Raw genomic sequence first — 18,169 nt, forward strand, 5'->3', positions numbered from 1 at the left:
TGGTTGCTACACCTACTATCTATAGCGGACATAAGTCAGGTCACTATTGCAAACGCAGTGTGCGGAAACATTCGAATGGTGTGTCTACAGTAACTCAAGGTGGCTGCCAGGGGCAGGCGAGTCACTGACCGCAATGACCTGTTATGCCAAGCACGTGCAGCATGAACCTGGTGGCAGCAGATGGAGGGCAGCAGATGGAGAAGGCGTCATTATAAGTCCGTACGTGGGCCTCCGGGCTCTCAGTTGTCAATGTATTTGATAAGTGTAACTACATCCAGTTTATTCTTCATGTCACGCCATGACCCAAAAACTGTGTTTATTTTAAAGCTCTGATATTCCTGGTGTTTCTAGTTAGAGCACTATTGTCTGTGCTGCAGGGTCACATGATCATCTGGTACCGGTTCTACACCATCAGCAGTGCTGCAAATCGGCCAGTGTGCTCTTATGCAGGGTAACTAATGTTTTGTCTGGTGAGCTTATTACAAACAGTTAACAGTTCCGATATTAACATTATGAGTATCAAAACATAGGTTGCTCGTTCATACTGTAGGTTTAGAGCTTATGGACTGAAAAAAAGCACTTATCTGTTGTGGATTGGCATTACCAAAATATGGATAAGATGTCTGCGAATGCTGATTTCAAATTGCACTACAGAAAGTCAATCTTGGTACCTACACTCATATTATCTATAAAGGAAGAATGACCTGTTGTTCTCCATGAGACATTTACTCATGTGATTGGAAGCATGCCTTCCAGAGTAGACATGGTCATAAAAAGTTAGTTCAGTACCATATTCCATGTCACAAGATGAGATGCATGCAGTAGCTCATCATCAGGATCAGTATAAATTATATTTCTGAGACAATCTACAGATATTTATTACAGTAATATTATTAATTGGCTGTCTAGCAACTGTGTTGACACAAGTTGCTGCTGGAGCTGGGTATAATGAAGAATTCTCTCACACATTTTGTCATCTACCACAGTATTAAGTTTGATGAAAATAATCAGTTTGGTGAAAATAATCAGTTTTTGAAAATATAATGTAATTCGATAGATAAAAAGTGTACTCACCAAGTGATGAAAGGAGAGTACACAAACCAGGTGGTTGTAATTAAACTTTCCCTATTTAACACATTATAACATGGGAAATGTGAGTATCAAATTTGGTAGCATTAAAGTTAAGGACATGGGGAAGAGAAATAACGCAGAATCAATTCAGTTGAAACACTAATGTGCTGCTACGGTACATCATACCATTACGTACTGGTACCATTACTGCTACAAAGGGACTCAATATGGTGCCCATCAGTCTCCAGAAGAGTCTGAAAGTGCAGAATGCATTCTGCACAGCAGAACGAAGCATATCCATAGGTGTGCTGCCTACCTCTCTTGAAATGCTGCGCATCAGTGCACGTGTGACACATTCACCATACAGAGGAACTATATGTACAGTGACCGGAGGTGAAGATCCCCACACTCAGCAATTGTGTGTGTTTACCTTACCCGTCAGAGAAAAATGAGCTTCATCTGTCCGTAGGATGGTTCAGGGCAGCCCTCATCAACTTCAATGCTCGAAAGAAAGTGGAGAGCGAAGTCAGCACGTTGTTGTGTGTACTGTGGTGGAAGTTGCTGTACGATATGTATCTTGTATGGATACCATTTGAGAACGGTTCGAAGCACCTTCCATACAGTGGACCACGGAATGCTCAATTGTCGTGGCACAGCACGCGCACTGCCTGATGATCTGGTATTGGGTGCAGCATTGTCCGCCATAGCATCAGCGATTTCATCAAGCACCTGTGGTGCAATCGGTCATTTGCCTCTTCCCAGAGCGATGCCCAGTTCTCCAGTTGATTTAAACTACTTCATCATGCTCTGCACAGCAGGTGGAGAAAGAAGACCCTTCCATAATCCTTTCAGCCGGTGATATTCCTGAAGTGCAGCTGCAGCATTACTGTTGTTTTGATAACAGAGCTTCACCAATAATGTCCTGCTCCTTTTGTCCAAACTCATGTTGACATGTTAACAAGTGCACTGTGACTGGTCAGGTGTGTGGGACTATGAATCACGATGACTGATCACAGCACCTGGTGGCCATAATTGTAACTGGACAGTGGCACACTGATGCATGGAAATCATACACCCTGTACTGTGGACATTATTGCTACCAAGTTTGGTACTCATATGGTAATTAATTTCTGTGTTATAACGTGTTAAATTTTGGAAAGTTTAATTATAACCACCAGGTATAAAGGTATTTAAATTTGCAAGCTTTCAGAGCCAGTGGTTCCTTCTTCTGGCAGCAGGGAGGAGAGACCTACTAGACAGGATGAGTGAGTCTGGTTGAGTGGAAATTGCCAGATAGGTCACAGATTAGCAGGGTAAGTGCAAGAGATTGCTGTATTTGAAACTGTAAAAGGGGCTGGTGTAGAGTAGGGTTACATCCAGAAACAGGGACTGTCGGTAATAGCCTTTAGTGGGCAACTCCCTGGTTCCAAGAAACAAAGTGTGGGGCCTTATGTTTGGTAGTATAAAAGCATATTTTCAGAAAGACTAAATGTAATATGCGATGGGATTCATCATGGCAAGAGAAGAGGGTTTGAAGTGTTAGAGATGGGAGTGTTAAGAGATGGTGGCAGTGGTAAAATGCTGAATATTTCCTCAATCAGTGCCCAGCTGATTCCAGACTTGTGATGTCCTTCCTGCTGACCTTAATCAGCTTTATACTTACCAGTAACTACTTTACCTTTAAGGGGCAGACATACAGACAAAATGGGGGCATGGCCATGGGAACCAGGATGCCTCCTTCCTTTGCCAATCTTTTTACGTGTCACTTGTAGGGGGCTTTCCTGGGATCCATAAGCTTTTAGCGCCTGGTTTGGTTTAGATACATTGATGACATCTTTGCCGTATGGACTCATTGTGAGGCTCACCTGTTATAATTCTTCTTGGAATCTCTAAATACATTCTCCCAATTAAATTTCATATGGTCCTATTCTGAATCCCATGCCACTTTCCTTGATGTAGACCTCTTCCTCCCTGGAGGTCAACTACACACTTCTATACACATTAAGCCTACTAACAAACAACAGGAGTTGCATTTTGATGGTTGGTATCCTTCCTGTGTCAAACTTTCCCTCCCATAAAGCCTTGGCATTTGAGGCAAACTTATTTGTTTAGATGCAGGCTCTTTACACCAATAAACCATCATTCTCACCTGAGCCTTCACTGGATGTAATTACCCCCCACCCGCCTTGTTCAAAAACAGATTATCCAGGCCATTGCATCCAATCCTGGTACTGATGAGCCCTCAAAACATAGGTGTGCATCTATAGTTACTGTTATCCATGTCTCGAATGTATTAATCACCTACTTAGACAAGGCTGTGACTTTGTAAAATCATGTCCTGAAATGAGGTCCATTCTGTCTGACATTCTGCCCACCACATGTAGAATTGCTTTCCTTTGCCCTCCCATTCTCTGCAGGACCCTTGTTGGCTGCATGCTCCTTCTGCACCCATTTCTCTATTCTGTGGTTCCCTACCCCTGTGACTGTCCCCACTGTAAGAATTCCCCTATGCACCCTCCTACCACCACCTATACAAGACCTGTAACTGCCAAAACATATACTATCAAAGGGAGAGCCACCTTCGAAATGGTATCTTGTGTACCAACTGTTATGTTTGGCTTTTTACATTGGCGTCACTACCACCAAATTATTTGATAAGGATGAATGGGCATAGGCAGAGGGTGTATACTGGCAACACACAATATGCTATTGCAGTGTGTCCTCTAAAACATGCAGTTGTAACCTGGGTGCCTGTTTCACCACACTTATCGTATGGATTCTTTCCTCAGACATTAGTTTCTCAGAACTCCGCAAATGGGAATTGGTATTACAACATGTCCTTGGTTCTCACTACCCATCTGGTCTTAATTTATGGCAATTCTTTCCATTTCAGCATTTCTTCTCAGTAACTATTCCTTTCTTCATTCCCATTTAGTTTTCTATATCTTTTATTTTCTAACCTTTCTATTTTTTTCCACCTCCCACCTCTGCCACAAGCACTTAGCTTTCCTCTTTTATTAACTTGTGTACGATGTTTAACCCATAATCTCTGTCTTGTGTATTACCCTTTCATCCACCTTAAAGCTTTCAGTTTTTTAAATCTCGTCCTGTGTAGTCTCCAACAGTCAGTCTGTCCTTCTCGTCCCATCCAGTATGTCTCTCCTGACCCGCAGTTCTGGGTGACTTTTCTGGACTGTCCCCATTTCCTTTAGCCCTTTTCCTTCCCCTTCAACCCTTCTGTCAGAAGAAGGAACCACTGGCTCTGAAAGCTTGCAAATTTCAAAAAATTCAGTACCTTTATATGTGTGTTCTCCTGCCACCGCTCAGTGAGTAGATTTTTTTCTCCCTCTGATTGCGATATTAAGTTTGATTTCCATTCCAATTAACAGAGAAGATATGCACAATAATTCTGTGATATCCCTCTGTGGGATACCTACATAGGAACAGAGGTGGCCAGAAGTAGTGGAGCAGTTGATTATTGCCATTAGAAATCTGCACATGGGCAAATTATTATTCCATACCAATAGTCGGTAAATGTATCTTTACTTAACTTGAATCAGTCCTGAAGTAAAATCCAAATTCTGAGTCAAAGGTTCACAGCAAAATACATCAACTCAAAACAACAGTCTATAAGCAGGGCTTGATGTCCGTTTTCCAGCCCACGATCAACTGAACTGAACTTTAGCTGCCTTGGGGTTGTGCTTTAACCAATATGCAGAGGTCACTCTTATTAGCAGCAGGTGAAAGCCAGGATCTGTAGGTGTGGGTCAGTGGTCGCAATGTCGTCCTTCGCGTGCGCTATCAGTGTCCGCTGAAGTCTTGCGATGTGTTACCAACTATTGCCAGGTGCTGACTCTGGTGGTATTGATTACAATGATACAGTAAATTCTGCTTGAAATGTATGTCTAGATGCTCTCAATCACATATAGATTTTTTGTAAATAATAGTTAGGGGGGAAGATGGTCATTGAACTTAAAGATAGTGATGAGTAGTTGACAGAATTAAAAATGTGGTATTGCTGTTCAAATTTGGGAGAAATTTACATAATAGGTATGCGTGCACTCAGTTTTTATTTTAGGTCATAAATCATTCATGTGATTGCTCGGAAGGGATCTTGATGTGTAAGAAATTCAGATTTAATTGTGTGATGTACCTTCCTGGTGGGACAGATCTCTTAATATCCAGTTGACGTCTAACGTTGTCGAGTGAGTAAAGTAGGTACCTCAAAAGTTGGATATCACTACTTCCTGTATTAGGCTCAGAAGCACTTTCTGCCCATTGTTCCCGCTATCCTATTGGTTAAAATGTCATGTTTATGACATTGTTTGAGTTGAGTAAAAACGTTTTTGATTTCATCTCTCTTCAAAATGCAACATATCGACAAATTCATCATCTTTTTCTTTGAGAGTGACTGTATATGTTCTTGATGTGTTCTATGTTTTGTACATGACTGTGATAGTGTCTCTATTCTACTGATGGTGCTTTTAATCTTTAATGACTGTAGTTTTTTGTTACAGATGTATTGCTATCAGATACTACATGATCAAATTCTGGAGTTACTCCTTCATGACCTTTCTGCAAGAGCTACAGAATTTGAAGAGTCGTGGCAGCCTGTTGAAGCAAATTTGCATGCTTGGATGGCTATTGCAGAATTGGTGCCAAATGTGAAACCACAGATTGGGTCGTTTTTTATGATTCTACAAAACATACCGATTAGCAAGAGTAATATAAAAGTTTTTAATGCAGCAATCGACTGTATGGGTAAGTCTTAATGTGTTTTGTTGTTCAGATTATTTTAGAATCTCGGTTGGTTAGCTTTGACAAAATTGGCAATTGTTTTTTCATCTGTATGTGTTTTAGCACACTGGTTGAAGCTTAGTTTGGATTATGAAAAGATCCACTAATAAAACAGTGCAATAATTCTGTTTTGCAGTAATAGATGACTCTTACCTATAGTGCATTTCTACATCTTTAACAAAGAGTTTTTCCCTTCATCTGCATGCTTCAGTTTATCCTACCATTATCATACATACCTGTCTCAAGTCGACAAACAAATGGATATTGTAGCAGTTAAAAAATAATGTTCCACTGTAGCTGACAGCAGTGATCCCATGTCAATTTACATATAGTGTTTTACAGCTGTGGGATCTGCGTGGTGTCTGTTCTTTTGAAGTATTAGACACCACATGTTCACATAAAATATAAAGCATGGACTCTGAACATACAAACTATAGAAGAAATATTTCGAGGGCTGAGAAATTTGAATACCTGGTGAGATCTTAAATGCAGTCAATGGAAGCTTCGTCAAAAAGGAAGATAAATAGCCTTTAAACTGTGCTGTGATTCATAAAAAATTCAGAGGGCCATAGACACGGGTTCACAGGTAGATGCCGTGTTTCTTGACTTCCGCAAGGCGTTCGATACAGTTCCCCACAGTCGTTTATTGAACAAAGTAAGAGCATATGGACTATCAGACCAATTGTGTGATTGGATTGAGGAGTTCCTAGATAACAGGACGCAGCATGTTATTCTCAATGGAGAGAAGTCTTCTGAAGTAAGAGTAATTTCAGGTGTGCCGCAGGGGAGTGTCATAGGACCGTTGCTGTTCACAATATACATAAATGACCTGGTGGATGACATCGGAAGTTCACTGAGGCTTTTTGCAGATGATGCTGTGGTGTATCGAGAGGTTGTAACAATGGAAAATTGTACTGAAATGCAGGAGGATCTGCAGCGAATTGACGCATGGTGCAGGGAATGGCAACTGAATCTCAATGTAGACAAGTGTAATGTGCTACGGATACACAGAAAGATAGATCCTTTATCATTTAGCTACAAAATAGCAGGTCAGCAACTGGAAGCAGTTAATACCATAAATTATCTGGGAGTACGCATTAGGAGTGATTTAAAATGGAATGATCATATAATGTTGATTGTCGGTAAAGCAGATGCCAGACTGAGATTCATTGGAAGAATCCTAAGGAAATGCAATCCGAAAACAAAGCAAGTAGGTTACAGTACGCTTGTTCGCCCACTGCTTGAATACTGCTCAGCAGTGTGGGATCCGTACCAGATAGGGTTGATACAAGACATAGAGAAGATCCAACGGAGAGCAGCGCGCTTCGTTACAGGATCATTTAGTAATCGCGAAAGCGTTACGGAGATGATAGATAAACTCCAGTGGAAGACTCTGCAGGAGAGACGCTCAGTAGCTCGTTACGGGCTTTTGTCAAAGTTTCGAGAACATACCTTCACCGAAGAGTCAAGCAGTATATTGCTCCCTCCTACGTATATCTCGCGAAGAGACCATGAGGATAAAATCAGAGAGATTAGAGCCCACACAGAGGCATACCGACAATCCTTTTTTCCACGAACAATACGAGACTGGAATAGAAGGGAGAACCGATAGAGGTACTCAAGGTACCCTCCGCCACACACCGTCAGGTGGCTTGCGGAGTATGGATGTAGATGTAGATGTAGATACATCAACTTGGACAAAAATGGCAGCTGTACTGTGCATTGGTTAGGCTAAAGGGCCTCTTTGGTGCATAGACGTAGCTAAACTTCTCAGTTGAGAAAACATAAGAAAATTTTGCAGAAATATGTTAGGGCGCAAGAAGTTTTCTGAAGGCTTTACACTAATGGGAAGCATAACCTCAGTGCAGAGGAGGAAGTTAACCTTTTACAGACTCTTGAAGAGACTGAATCAGAGAATGTTGGCACATAGGCTACTCACTCTTCAAGAGAAGTGGAAAACTTCTCACCGCTGATTGGTGGAAGAACACATTGACATACCAGTATATTTGAAACCTTTTGAACAAAGGTGGAATGAAAGTCATAAGCCTGTGAGGAAAAGGAATTAGATGGTTAGATTTGGTGTTTGTGTAGTCACCAATTGACTACATCCACAAACAGTAGTAATAATCCAATCAGTTTTGGGGCACATTATTTTCTTACAGTTGCAAGGGCATTGTGGCTACTGAATATGTTGTTGTTGTTGTCTTCAGTCCTGAGACTGGTTTGCTGCAGTTCTCCATGCTACTCTATCCTGTGCAAGCGTCTTCATCTCCCAGTACTTACTGCAACCTACATCCTTCTGAATCTGCTTAGTGTATTCATCTCTTGCTCACCCTCTACGATTTTTACCCTCCTCGCTGCCCTCCAATGCTAAATTTGTGATCCCTTGATGACTCAGAACATGTCCTACCAACCGGTCCCTTCTTCTTGTCAAGTTGTGCCACAAACTCCTCTTTTTCCCCAATTCTATTCAATACCTCCTCATTAGTTATGTGATCTACCCATCTAATCTTCAGCATTCTTCTGTAGCACCACATTTCGAAAGCTTCTATTCTCTTCTTGTTCAAACTATTTATTGTCCATGTTTCACTTCCATATGTGGCTACACTCCATACAAATACTTTCAGAAACTACTTCCTGACACTTCAATCTATACTCAGTGTTAACAAATTTCTCTTCTTCAGAAACGCTTTCCTTGCCATTGCCAGTCTACATTTTATATCCTCTCTACTTCGACCATCATCAGTTAGTTTGCTCCCCAAATAGCAAAACTCCTTTACTACTTTAAGTGTCTCATTTCCTAATCTAATTCCCTCAGCATCATCCGACTTAATTCGACTACATTCCATTATCCTCGTTTTGCTTTTGTTGATGTTCATCTTATACCCTCCTTTCAAGACACTGTCCATTCTGTTCAACTGCTCTTCCAAGTCCTTTGCTGTCTGAATATTCTGGTTAAAAATCTGAAATACAGTTTTTTCTTATGCAATGGTGTTCCATAAGCCTCATCTTAGAGAAGCTGAGTAAAAGAATCAAGTAATAAGGTTGCAGTCAAATCATAAAAAGTAAGATGATTGTGTAAATTACTGTACAAGCCTCTCAACAGTGTTGCATATTGGATGAGCCATGCCTGTGTCCTGAGGCACTCTCATAAATATATTAGTCATCATTGGCCAAAAATCTCCATGGTCACCATCCACCATTGCTTTGTAAACCATTTTTGCTCCATTAGGAACTTCTTCCATCTTAGCACACTAGAAGTGTACTCATAATGCAACTGTTAAGTAACTCTTAAGTAGAAAGGTGGAAATATGTGATTTATTACTTGATTTAGGAATGTTTAACAATGTACATTGTAAAATTTTGTTCTTGGCATGGTACCAAACTAAGCACTGAAATCAAAACAAAAGAAGAGTAATTTCACTGGTATATGTCAGTTACTACACACTATAATGCAATTTTCCTTAACAGACAGAGAACCCATTTGTCATAATACACACTTTGTATTAATTTTTGAAGAATTTAGTGGCGACTATTTAAACCAAACTACAGAGTAAAAGAAAGCAAGAAAAAATCATTTGCTTTGCAAGAACACAATACAGTGAAACCCCCAGTATACGTTTTGTGATGTCTAGATGTAACAAATGCAAAATTGAGGAAAATGCAGGATTGAGGAATATATTAAAACCTCCAAAATACGATCAGAAGCATATGTAATTGGCATATATGATTAAAAATCGTGATCCTCTCCAATAAACTGTATAAGATCTGTATAAGTGAAGGAAGTTAAATGTACAATACAATGTTTATACAATAATGTGTGGTAATGAATTTCGTCAGTTCATAAAAAAATCACAGATGTGTAATAGCAAATAAAAATTCATCAAAAAATTGAAGTTGTTATCTGGGTACATGGTAATTTAGCATATTTTCCAACATGCTACGACCACAAATTGTACTTCAAAACACACATTTTTGAGAGCTCTTTCCTTTGTTTGCACCCAGGAAAAAGCAAAAATTGATGAACATGGTGAGTTAAACCGAAAACTGTGAAATACGGTGAAAGGCATTGGAATCTAATATGTGGGGCATGGGTTTCCTTTGCTCAATGAGAGAAACAGAGATGTGAAAAATGATTTTGCTTCCCCAGTTGATGTTACAAGCTTATTAAAAGTCTGCTCGGTCAATTTCTGCGTGCCGTGTAAAATGTAAATTTAAAAGAAAGCTCAGGCCCTGCAGTTTCACTTCATGCTTTCTATGATTGCTGCCAATATTTATGATCAACAGTGTGTGATACGATGTATATATGTGACTAGTGTATGTAGTTGCTGCAATTGTATCGTGTCAGATTTGTACACGAATGTCTTTAAAATGTGCTGTCACAAAACCCTTGTTCTATCTCATGTGGCATCTTGCCACAGCACATGACCTACACAAAAAGTATATTTTCAGCACTTCACAAAATGCTTTCATCCCTACGTGCACTCCCATCATTAAAGGGCCACTCCATCTCCACACACCGAGCAGGTGAGCTCATTTTACATATGTTAGTGTGGTGTGGTGGCTGCGCTGGCTGTTAGGTGCTGTAACAAGATGCCAGCCAATATGAGATCACTAACCAGAAATGACCAGAATTTCCTTGATTCTGACTGAGCATATTCTTCAAGACTCAGTGTTTGAATTTAAAAGGTTGATGGTCGATATTGTTACTGAATACAATACATTGCAAATACATGCAAAAAGAAAAGACTGAGTTATAAGTGACACAGGAAAAGCTAGCAGCTGGGTCCGTTCGTCACGTGTTGGCTCATTACGGAACACTTCGTATCAACTGTCCTGTTTTTCCATTGCTGCTGCAACGTAGCAGTAATTTTATCATAATTACACAGTGAAGTTAAGCATTGCAAGCTGTTTTGGCAATGTCCAATCACAGATTATGTCAGCATTTCCTCTTCATGTCTCCCCTCTCCACAGTTATGTAATAATATTCCCTCAAATCCTCCACCACCACCACCGCCACCACCACCACCTGCGGCACGAACCATTTGTCTTTTGTGGCACTTATATCTCGTTCAGTCACGTCAAATGTTAATAGGAAAAAAACAGGATGAAGTCAGGTGAGACGTCGATAAGAATGTAGAATTGAGGTAAACCTTACTAGGAAGAAATGTAAAATTAGGGAATCTTTAGCATTGATCTTACGGATTTTTCACAGGGGCTATGAATTTTTGGGTATGGAATTGCAAAAAGCATAAACTCGGAGAATATAAAATCAAAGTTCCACTGTATTTTACTATTTAGAACTCTCATCTTTTAATATTGCCTTGCCAATCAGTGGGTATCATTAGTCTGATAAACATGCTGTAATGAGAGTTCTTTTCGTCTTGGCTGAAGTACGCTTTCCCAGCAGAAACCTTACACTATATTACATTTTATAGTTTCTGTGACTGCTCATTTGGGTCAACCTCAATTCTTTCCAAATCATGGTAGAAAAGGAATGCTGAGACAACTGTTTAGATAATGCTTTGTAGACAAACATTCAGTTGTATTGGAGAGTGATCCAGAATGAATGTGTTTCATAGCACCTAAAGTTGGGATACCATGTGCTGCAGAAGACGAGTGTACATATGTGAGATATTCAGAACTGACAGTTTGCAGTTCCTAGTTGCTAACTGTTTCCTTGGCTATAGTGAGTGAAAACAGTGGCTCTTATTCCTTCTCTTAGTAACCTCGAGGTTTAACAATGGCTAAATTTTTTAAACACACAGAACATATTGATAATCAAAGTTTGTCAGCTGTATCTAGTGTGAACATTGTACACAACCAGGTGGTGTGTTACTCACAAGGGCAGTTTTTTGGAGGATGGAAAACTGTTCGTGGTCTGAAGAGTACATGGGGCAGCAGGTGTGGAAGTAAATTATGGAGAACAGTCATTTTATCATTGTGGGAATTGACAGTCATGTCCCACAGGTATTCTGATGCTTGTTGTATAAAATTGTTAGCAAGCACTGTTGTTTCTGCTGAGTGAGTGCCTAAGATCTAACATCCAAATAGCAACAAAATGCAAGTGTGCAGCATTATTATTTCCTCAGTGATATATTGACGGTGATGACAAGGCGTTGTACAGTATTATCACAGGCAGTGAAATATGGATTGCTCATCTTATCTTTCAGACTGAGCAGAAGTTAATGCATCTGCATAACACTTTCTCTCCATTTAAGACAAAATTTGGGAAGACAACCTTTATAATAACTATTGTCCACGTACTTGTGGCACTAAAAAGACATTTTGTTAAATAATTTAATGCTCATAGATGTGATGGGAAACACTAACCATACATCAGTGATGACAGGCCCTCCAGAATATGTTCGGTTCTATACATATGTTGCACTAATTCATCACGATGCTTTGATCATGTGTTATACAAAACACAACAGATTTTCTATGGATGTTGGGCTGGAAGTAGTTAGACTGTCTGTCCAACAGTAGTGATCTTCTTCTCAGTGTTTTCTATATTTTTGTACCACAGAAGAAATTCTTATCCAGTCAAAATTTTCACACTGTTGAATAGGCTCTGATATCAGTCACACATTGATTCCAAATCAGATGGCAGACCTTCATGAAGCAAATATAACAGCTGATTCCTCATTGTGGCAAATATGCAAGTTCTAGGAGGGAAGTACGTCAATGATTGCTATATCTGTTCCAGAACAAAGGAAGGAAGGATGATTAGGGTTTAACATCCTGCCAATGAGCTCAATAAAGACAGAGAACAAGCTCAGATTTGGGAAGGATAGGAAAAGAAATCAGCCTTGGCCTTTGCAAAGGAACAAGTCTGGGATTAACCTTAAGTGATGAAGGGAAACCACGGAAGATTTAAATCTGTAGGACTGTATGGGGATTGAACCACTGCCCTTTTAAATGCGAGTTGAGAGTCTTACCACTGTGCCACCATGGTCAATAATATCTGTTGTAGTAAATGTTTTCAGGGTGCTGTCCTGTTTACAGGCATAGGGGAACCTTAATGTATATCAGGTTTGTTGTGGACTTCTACTTGATGAGTCAACAGCTGTTTGCTGTTGGACAGTTGTTATGATTTTCATTTTTTGTTCTCAGAATTGGGAGTTTATGCTGTTTAGCTATATTTACTTGGATGTAGTGAAGAGTTACCTTTGATAAACTGTCACTTGCAGTTATACACTCAACTTCTTTCTTAGACTGCCCTACCAATGGAAGGCACAGTAACGGTTAATACTGTATTTTGCATATCATCAGTATGTGGTTCTTCATTTCTGGTGTCATGGTCATCATTTTCTTGTGAAAATTTCTGTCCCAGACAGTGGAAAATATATTAGTGCGTTTTTAGGAATGCAAAGAGTCTGTGAAGTTTATAGTTTAGTCTGTTCTGTTGCTTCTTAAGGTGGCATCATTGGCCACTGCATGTCTGCCAGCTGAAACATTTCATCTGTGACTGTACATTGTTTTTCCTCAGTTAAGTTATTTGTATAATCCAATTAAATGTTTAATATAAGAGTAAATATGGAGTATTAGGTGTAATTGTAAGTAGTGCACCATGATACTACCATCACAGCACCAGAGAAAACCAGATTCACATGATACTTGTAAAGTTGAGAGTAGTCTGAGTGAGATGGAACACTTAGTACAGCTCATAAAGATAAACTCATATTTCATTATTTCTTGTGTCAAAGTGGCTAATTGGCTGCCAAGATGTAAGTTATTGTATTTCGTACTGTGTTGATACCTAGTTTTCAAAATCATCGTTAGTTTCTTCGTGACAACAGAATAATCTGTGAAAAGTTTTTTATGTTAGAGACATTGAGAGATGCTGACAACTTCTCAAATGGTGGCGCTTCCTTCCCATATACTGGTTTCATGTAGTTGTGAATCTGTTTTTGTGATTTATCTTGGATATGTAGGAAATTGCATTCTCCTGCTTCTGCATTGTCAGTAATTACACCTTCCATTATTCGTGTATTGAAAAAGGAAAAATCTCTACTCATTATTATTTTGTATGTTTAAAATAGGAAGATGAAGACTGAATAGACAATTTAGGGTGCTTATAGTTCATTTCTGTCACTGCGAGTCCTGTAACTTGTCTAGATCTGTAGCGCTGTGTGAATTGTTTTCATCATAAAGATTGTAACATGTTGAGTGGGACAGACTCTTTAGATACACGTTTTGTGTGATCTGCATGTGGCAATATGTTGCCCTTGTTTATTCTCATAGTTTGTAGTGCCCTTTAAGTATTAAAATGGCTGCACATATCCACGGTAAAGTTAATCAAACATTAAACAATCAATAAATAAAATACAGTCAAAATAAAGCTTCATTTTACTATTCATTGTGTACAGATTTGACTGTTGAAAGATAATGTTGTTGTGCGTGTATTCAAATGTTAATGGAGATCAGGAGGTCGTTGGCTGCAAACAATGATTGTGGCACAGCCAGCTACTGAAGGACAGAGAAATGTTTTCATCTCATGTGCATGTGTATTACACCTCTGTTGCGATAACATTGTTGCGTGTGATAACATTGTTGTGTATCTTTTATATACAAAGAAAACCCCCTTGAATATGACAGTGGACTATGTGCTTATAGACCAGTGTCTGCTACATTCGTGGCATGGGAATAGTAATAATTTTTGAGTTTTTGAGGTGGCATACACGCTCCTTCGTTCATTTGTATTTGTTTTTAAAGTGGACATATACTACTGTTGGCCACTATTGTGAATGATAAAAGAATTTTCTCTGCTACTGGTGATACTAATATAAGAAATGGTTCATAATAATGAAAGTAGAAGTTTTTAACTGTTTTAATTTGGACTGCATATGAGGTGTATTATTAAACTTTTGGAAGCACATCTCCTTCCATAATAAGTTTAGTGCTGTAAGAAAGTGGATCCTAAATTTTAGAAACATGCACATTCTTTTGTGACATGATGCTTGATTACCAGGATAATGCCGTTAAATCTTCAGTTATCAAAATCAGGCAAACATATTTGTTGCATGTCTTTATTGGCATATAATATGAAATTTGGTAGTGCAGAAATATGCCTGGAGAGATTGTGCTTTTACATATTTGATATATAATAGGGTTGTTAAAATCCATAGCTGAAAATTAAGTTCTAGTTTTCTACAGTGATTGAGAATTCTTGTTCAAATTTCCATGTTTTATTCTTTGGTGACTAGAAAATGGAGACAAGCTGCAAAGGCTTAAAATAAAATATATGCTGTTTGCTAAAATTTGTATCAGAAAGAAACTAAAGTCTAGTATGATCTTTAATTGTATCTTAAATTTCTTGCGTAAATTCTTGTTACCATGGGTCCCACCAAGAGTGCAGCTTCAGCTCTGGCAAATTAGTGATTCCTGTTGTTGTTAAAGAATGAGTTCTGTCATACATGAACACAATCTTTTCACTTTTGTTACAGATTCATACCAGCATTTCATGTTTACAAAATGTAGTTAATGCAGTAACAGATTTCTAATTTTTTTTATAGGTCACACTGGCAACTTAAATCAATTTTTATTAACTACTTGACTGCAAATTAGATACAGTTTAAACTTCATTACAAAATGACACAATAAGAATAATTTACAAGTTAGAGAGAAACTTAAGTTGGGTTAATTACAACTAAAGAAACACCATATCACAACTGTTCTTGTAGAGGTAACATAAGACTGAGAATGAGAACCATAGTGATCTCTGTCTTGTACACCAGTTTTGTGAATTCTGAAAAGATGAGTTATATAGAAAATGTTCATGTCCATGATCTGGACATCTCCTCTACTTCTACTTCTACTTCTACATCTACATCTACATCCATACTCCGCAAGCCACCCAACGGTGTGTGGCTGAGGGTACTTTGAGTACCTCTATCGGTTCTCCCTTCTATTCCAGTCTCGTATTGTTCGCGGAAAGAAAGATTGTCGGTATGCTTGTGTGTGGGCTCTAATCTCTCTGATTTTTATCCCCATGCTCTCCTCACAAGATATACATAGGAGGGAGCAATATACTGCTTGACTCCTCGGTGAAGGTATGTTCTCGAAACTTCAACAAAAGCGCGTACTGAGCTACTGAGCGTCTCTCTTGCAGAGTCTTCCACTGGAGTTTATCTATCATCTCTGTAACGCTTTGGCGATTACTAAATGCTCCTGTAATGAAGCACGCTGCTCTGTGTTGGTTCTTCTCTATCTCTTCTATCAACCCTATCTGGTACGGATCTCACACCGGTGAGCAGTATTCAAGCAGTGGGCGAACAAGTGTACTGTAACCCGCTTCCTTTGTTTTTGGACTGCATTTCCTTAGGATTCTTCCAATGAATCTCCATCTGGCATCTGCTTTACCGACGATTAATTTTATATGGTCATTCCATTTTAAATCACTCCTAATGCCTACTCCCAGATAATTTATGGAATTAACTGCTTCCAGTTGCTGACCTGCTACATTGTAGGTAAATGATCTTTCTTTCTGTGTATTCGCAGCACATGACACTTGTCTACATTGAGATTCAATTGCCATTCCCTGATTCCCTGCACCATGCGTCAATTCGTTGCAGATCCTCCTGCATTTCAGTACATTTTTCCTTTGTTACAGCCTCACAATATACTACAGCATCATCCGAAAAAAGGCTCAGTGAACTTCCGATGTTATCCACAAGGTCATTCATGTATATTGTGAATAGCAACAGTTCTACTACGACACTCCCCTGTGACAGAGGAGTTAGCAAGTGATTCTGGATGGGAGACTGAGGACAATTCTAGAAAAAAGTTGGCTTACCCAACTCTAAGCTGGTGCTGTACTGAAAGTTAGAAAATTTTGAACCAGAGAACTCATTAAGTTAGGAAAGGAAGCTCATACTAGGATTTACAGCGAACATGGAAGTATGACTCAATTTGTAGTGAACAGCCTGAGGCAGTAAGTCATTCTTGGAAACTTCTTGATCGCCCTACAAAGCAAGTTCAACAGGGAATATTAAGTCTCACGCCATACATAGACTGAGTGACAGAGACTCAGCATTTAAGTCCCAGGAATCCTCATCCAGCACCTCACATTCTGCTTACACAGGCTTGCTCAATGTGCCCCCTGTGCATTGTGTGCTGTCCATGTGATCTGTGGCTTTTCTGTATTTGGTTATGTCTCTAAGTGACCTGTGATAATAGACAATTTCACTAGTACCTGCGGTGTAGGCTCTTCCACTTTTGACGGCACACCTTCTCACACAACATGCTACATTTTGATCCGACTTGTTGTGAAACATTATGCCGTGCACAGATCCTATGCCAGTAAACTAAACAGAGTACAAAGCAAAAGGGAAGAAGGCAAGAGGAAGAAGTTTCATCGCAGACGATGTCAATGAGGAAACACAGTCCTGCTCTAGACATGTAAGCTTTTTGGATGGCATTGTTTCACAGAGGATGGAGAATGCAAGGATGGTAATATTTCAGTAAAACAGGCTAATCAATGAAAATGAGACAAGAAGATAAATGTAAAAAGTTTTAAAACTGTAATTAACATGAATAAGAGATCGTCTGAGTTACAGAATCATCAATGGCGCTTACAGAAAGTACTGATGAATTTGCATTGTAGTTGCTCATATGTTTCTGAAGAGGGTTTTAGAGATTTTTTTTTGATGATGATGTGAATGTGTTAGCTTATGTCCATTGTATGAAGAGTATTTTTCGGCTGTTTGATAACACTAGGTGAAACCTGAGTTGAAAGTTGTGGATAAGAAAGGATGGTAACACTTTAGTACAGGACTGGAAATGAAACTCCCCACTTGCCAACCTTATAGAAAGCCTGGGAATAAAGTTTGCCATTTATATGAGTGAGTGATTTGTCAGTCAACAAGGTCAGTCTGTAAATAATTATTTTTATTCAAATCACATAAATTGCTTGAGTGGTTGACTGTAGGTGAAAGCTTGATTATGGTTATACAGGGAGTGCTTTTGTTGGCATGTAGTGCCCTAGCCACTTCAAACAGTTCAGCCATGCATTAACAGTGTATTTATATATTGTAACATTGTGTCCTTTCAGTCTGGGTACCAGGTGAATTTCTGTTCTTTTTCAGAAAGCAAATCACCCACAAAACATTTCTACATTGTTGTAATATATATTAATTATATATATTAATTAATATTGTTGTTGTGGTCTTCAGTCCTGAGACTGGTTTGATGCAGCTCTCCATGCTACTCTATCCTGTGCAAGCTTCTTCATCTCCCAGTACTTACTGCAACCTACATCCTTCTGAATCTGCTTAGTGTATTCATCTCTTGGTCTCCC

General features: G+C 39.1%; 1 protein-coding gene across 1 annotated transcript in view; it reads left to right on the forward strand.

Moving 5' to 3' along the window:
- The window catches only part of LOC126183871 (importin-13), a 190,990-nt gene that overhangs the window by 74,910 nt on the left and 97,911 nt on the right, over nt 1-18,169 (forward strand). The window contains exon 9 of the mRNA XM_049926165.1: nt 5,589-5,832. Coding sequence (XP_049782122.1) covers nt 5,589-5,832 — 244 coding nt within the window. The remainder of the gene's footprint in view (nt 1-5,588; nt 5,833-18,169) is intronic.

This window comes from Schistocerca cancellata, chromosome 4, assembly GCF_023864275.1.
Source record: "Schistocerca cancellata isolate TAMUIC-IGC-003103 chromosome 4, iqSchCanc2.1, whole genome shotgun sequence".
NCBI classification, from domain to species: domain Eukaryota; kingdom Metazoa; phylum Arthropoda; class Insecta; order Orthoptera; family Acrididae; genus Schistocerca; species Schistocerca cancellata.